General features: G+C 45.6%; 1 protein-coding gene across 1 annotated transcript; it reads right to left on the bottom strand.

The window, feature by feature from the left end:
- Positions 1–2371: 2371 nt before the first annotated feature.
- On the bottom strand, positions 2372–3268 carry LOC138955025 (sericin-2-like; the record flags this gene model as incomplete). The annotated part of the gene is made up of 1 exon (XM_070326746.1): positions 2372–3268. A coding segment is annotated over exon 1 (897 nt), but the record flags the coding sequence as incomplete, so codon positions are not given.
- Between the last annotated feature and the right edge of the window lie 222 nt (positions 3269–3490).

Genomic DNA, 3490 nt, shown 5'->3' on the forward strand with positions numbered 1-3490 from the left:
CCCGTGTAAGTTCTCAAAGCCGCTTGCGCGACAAAAACGAGTATCAAGATACTCGTCTCAGACGGTCTGTGTTTGTTGAACAATGGAGCTAAGCTTAGCGTTTTTTCCAGGTTGTGGCGATCATTATCATCGGTTCCCGCGTCTGTCACTTCTAATGCATGGAGATAAGTTAGCTTGGCAATCGTAATACGAGAATAATGCTACAGTTACAACATCGATATTATATAAATCATATATATGCTGTGTATGTATGTTTTGTCTGTGTAGCTTGTATTGTGGATGAAAAAAACAAAATGGGAAGCGACAAAACTGATAGCTCTATGGTTAAAGGACAAAGCGTCGAAAAACAAAATGACCCAATGGCTCAAAACTTTCTGGTATCACGAGGGAATTATACAATAACAATGATTAAGCACAAGAACGCACATAGAACTCATAATTTTGCATTGAAAAAGCAATGTCCCCAAACTTTTTCCTCACAGGAACCAACGCTGCGATGATCGTAATTGAACATAAATTAAGAGTTCCAAAACTCTTTTGCTCAATCATCCCCTCGTATAGATCGAAAGAACCAATAATCAATGTGACGATCGTCACGTTTGGCATTCAAAACACACTAATGCCCCAGAACTCTTTGCTCATAGCATCCCATCAACGTGACGATAATCAGTTTAGCATACGAAACGCTCTTTCTCAGAACGTTTCGCCTCCTACTATCCAAAGACCCCATAATGTGACATTCGTTAACCATACAAAACGCACTGTTCCAAAACAATATTGTCCCCACCAACGTATAGGTTTAAAGAAAACAAAACACCACGAAGATACCTTTGCATGGTTTAAAAAAAATCCCGCTCTTTCCCAAAAGTCTTCGCCCATACCCTCGTATCCAAAAGAACCTAAAATTATGTGACATTGGAGTTTAGCATAAGAACCCACTGTCCCAAAAGTCTTACACGTATCCAAAAGAACCTAAAATGTGACATTCGTTTCGCATCAGAACCCACTGTCCCGAAAGTCGTTTTTCCATACCCTCGTATCCAAAGAACCTAAAGTGTGACATTCGTTTAGCAAGAACCATAACTGTCCCATAAGTCGGTTGCCCATACCCTCGTATCTGAAGGGGCACAACGGGACAATCGCGATGGCGTAGAGGGACGGGAAAAGGGTGTGTGGTTTCCACTCCAATATTGTACAAGACCGCATCGCTCAGATTACCTGGACTCCTAAGTCAATATCGTGATTGTGTAACACCGTTTATAGAAGCTCAGCGTGCAGGGGGGGGGGGGGGGGGGGAGGAAAGTGGAGGTGTACATGTGGGGAAAGGAAAGTTTGCGTTGTCCCCCTAATTCATGGAGGTGTAGATACAGGGTCACAGTATGTGTGTGTGTGTGTGTGTGTGTGTGTGTGTGTGTGTGTGTGTGTGTGCGTCTGTCTGCCTGTCTCTCTGTCTGTCTCTCTCTCTGTCTTTCTCTCTGTCTGTCTCTCTCTCTGTCTTTCTCTCTCTGTCTCTCTGTGTCTCTCTCCCTCCCCCTCTCTCTTTCCCTCTCTCTCTCACACACTCTCTTTCTCACTGTCTCTGTCTCTGTCTCTGTCTCTCTCTCTCTCCCCCTCTCTCTCTCTCTCTCTCTCTCGCTCTCTCTCTCTGTAGGAGTGATATTCTTGACAGCAGTGTTGTGGTGTTTGTTTGTAAAAACAACACAGCTGGAGTGATAAGGTCCCAGTGATAAGTACGGAGTGTACAAATGTTATGACACTGAGGTTGTTCAGAGATAAAGTATAGAGGGATTTACAGAGAGAGGAAGAAAGGACTGGGCTCTGCCTGTAAGCCTAACATGTGCACAATCTACAAAGTTAAAAGAGAGAGAGTTAAAAGAGAGAGAGAGAGAGGGAGAGAGAGAGAGAGAGAGAGAGAGAGAGAGAGAGAGAGAGACTAGAGGAAGAAACTGGGGAGAGCGAGAGTGAGAAAGAGCGAGAGTGAGAAAGAGCGAGAGAGAGAGAGAGAGAGAGAGAGAGTGTGTGTGTGTGTGTGTGTGTGTGTGTGTGTGTGTGTGTGTGTGTGTGTGTGTGTGTGTGTGTGTGTGTGCGCGCGTGTGCGTGCCTGCGTTTGAGTGTGTAAATGTTCATCAGTGTCATTATATGAGACGGGGAGACAGACACTGAGATAATGCCCATGTTCGTCAGAATACTTTTGCAGTTACCGGGAATAAATGCATCTGATCACTAATAACATAGACCTATATAATATATTAGATAGGTCCCTGCCAATAATGATTGCAGGTGTGAGTTTCGGAACACTTCATGTCAACACCACAAAGTCTACAGAAGGAAGTCTACGTACGTAAGTACAAAAGACAATTGAAGAACTTACCGTTGACGCAGATGGCGGTAAGCCTAAATCCACACTTGATCTTGATGCTCGCTTAGTCCCAGGAGCCGTCGATTGATCCTTGACAGATCCTGTCATTGTCGCCTTATCCTGAGACGGTGTTACAGCTGCAGTTACTACTCCATTTTGCGAAGAAGGGGGGTCATTTTTCTCGTCAGATCCAAGATCCGTGGGTACTTGCGCACTGATGGACGCTCCGGTGGTGCTCCGTTTGTCGATGCTCTCTTCGTCGTTTTCCTTTGAGGTGTCAGTTTGAAGTGGAGCGGCGGTTTTTTCAGGGGTACCTGCCTGCTCCTCTGAATCATTCTGCTGTGACAATGCGTTTTCAATCGATATGTCGTTCATGGGTGACGCATCGTTTTCACTGATGGAGGTGATGTTATCGCACGATCCATCATTTTCTGTGGATCCACCACCACCATCATCGTCGTCGTCATCACCATCGTCATCGTTTTCCAGTGACGTTCCGTTTTCACCAGTGACGTCATTCTCCATGGACGCAATATTTTCATTAGACGCATCATCCCCAATAGACGCAACATTTTCTGTGGAGGCGTCATTTTCAACAGACATGGTGACTTCAGTGGAGGTGTTATTCTCTGTAGTAGTAGACACGTCTGGGTCTTGGTCTTCACTGGCAGACACAGATCCATTAGTGTTTGGAGGCCCCTCGTTATCATCCCCAGGGGCTTCTGTTTTAATGGCCTCGTTGTCAAGAGGCGTAGCGTTATCTTCCTTGGACAACGCTTCCTTGTTTTGGCTCTTGGATTTCTCTGCCAGAATTTCGTTCTTTGTACGCTTCTTAGAGCCCTTCTTCTTGGCAGTGTCAATCTCCTCATCCTCCGGAGCATTGGCCGTGTGCGCCACCGTATCTCCCATCTTTACTTCTTGACAGCTGCTGCCCGGCAGTACTGACGCAACGGGATTCAGTTCTAGCAAAGATTGTACTCTGTAGATCGCCTGTTTAGTATTGTCGCCTGTGCCTGTAGCTCTAGTGCCGAAGAAACTTGAAGAAGACTGACTTTCGTCCGTCTGCAGTGTTTGCACTACTAATGGAAATTGTCGTCTGCTACAGCCACTGATCCGGCAGCAGTACCTTTT

Source organism: Littorina saxatilis, unplaced genomic scaffold, assembly GCF_037325665.1.
Source record: "Littorina saxatilis isolate snail1 unplaced genomic scaffold, US_GU_Lsax_2.0 scaffold_975, whole genome shotgun sequence".
Lineage (NCBI taxonomy): Eukaryota > Metazoa > Mollusca > Gastropoda > Littorinimorpha > Littorinidae > Littorina > Littorina saxatilis.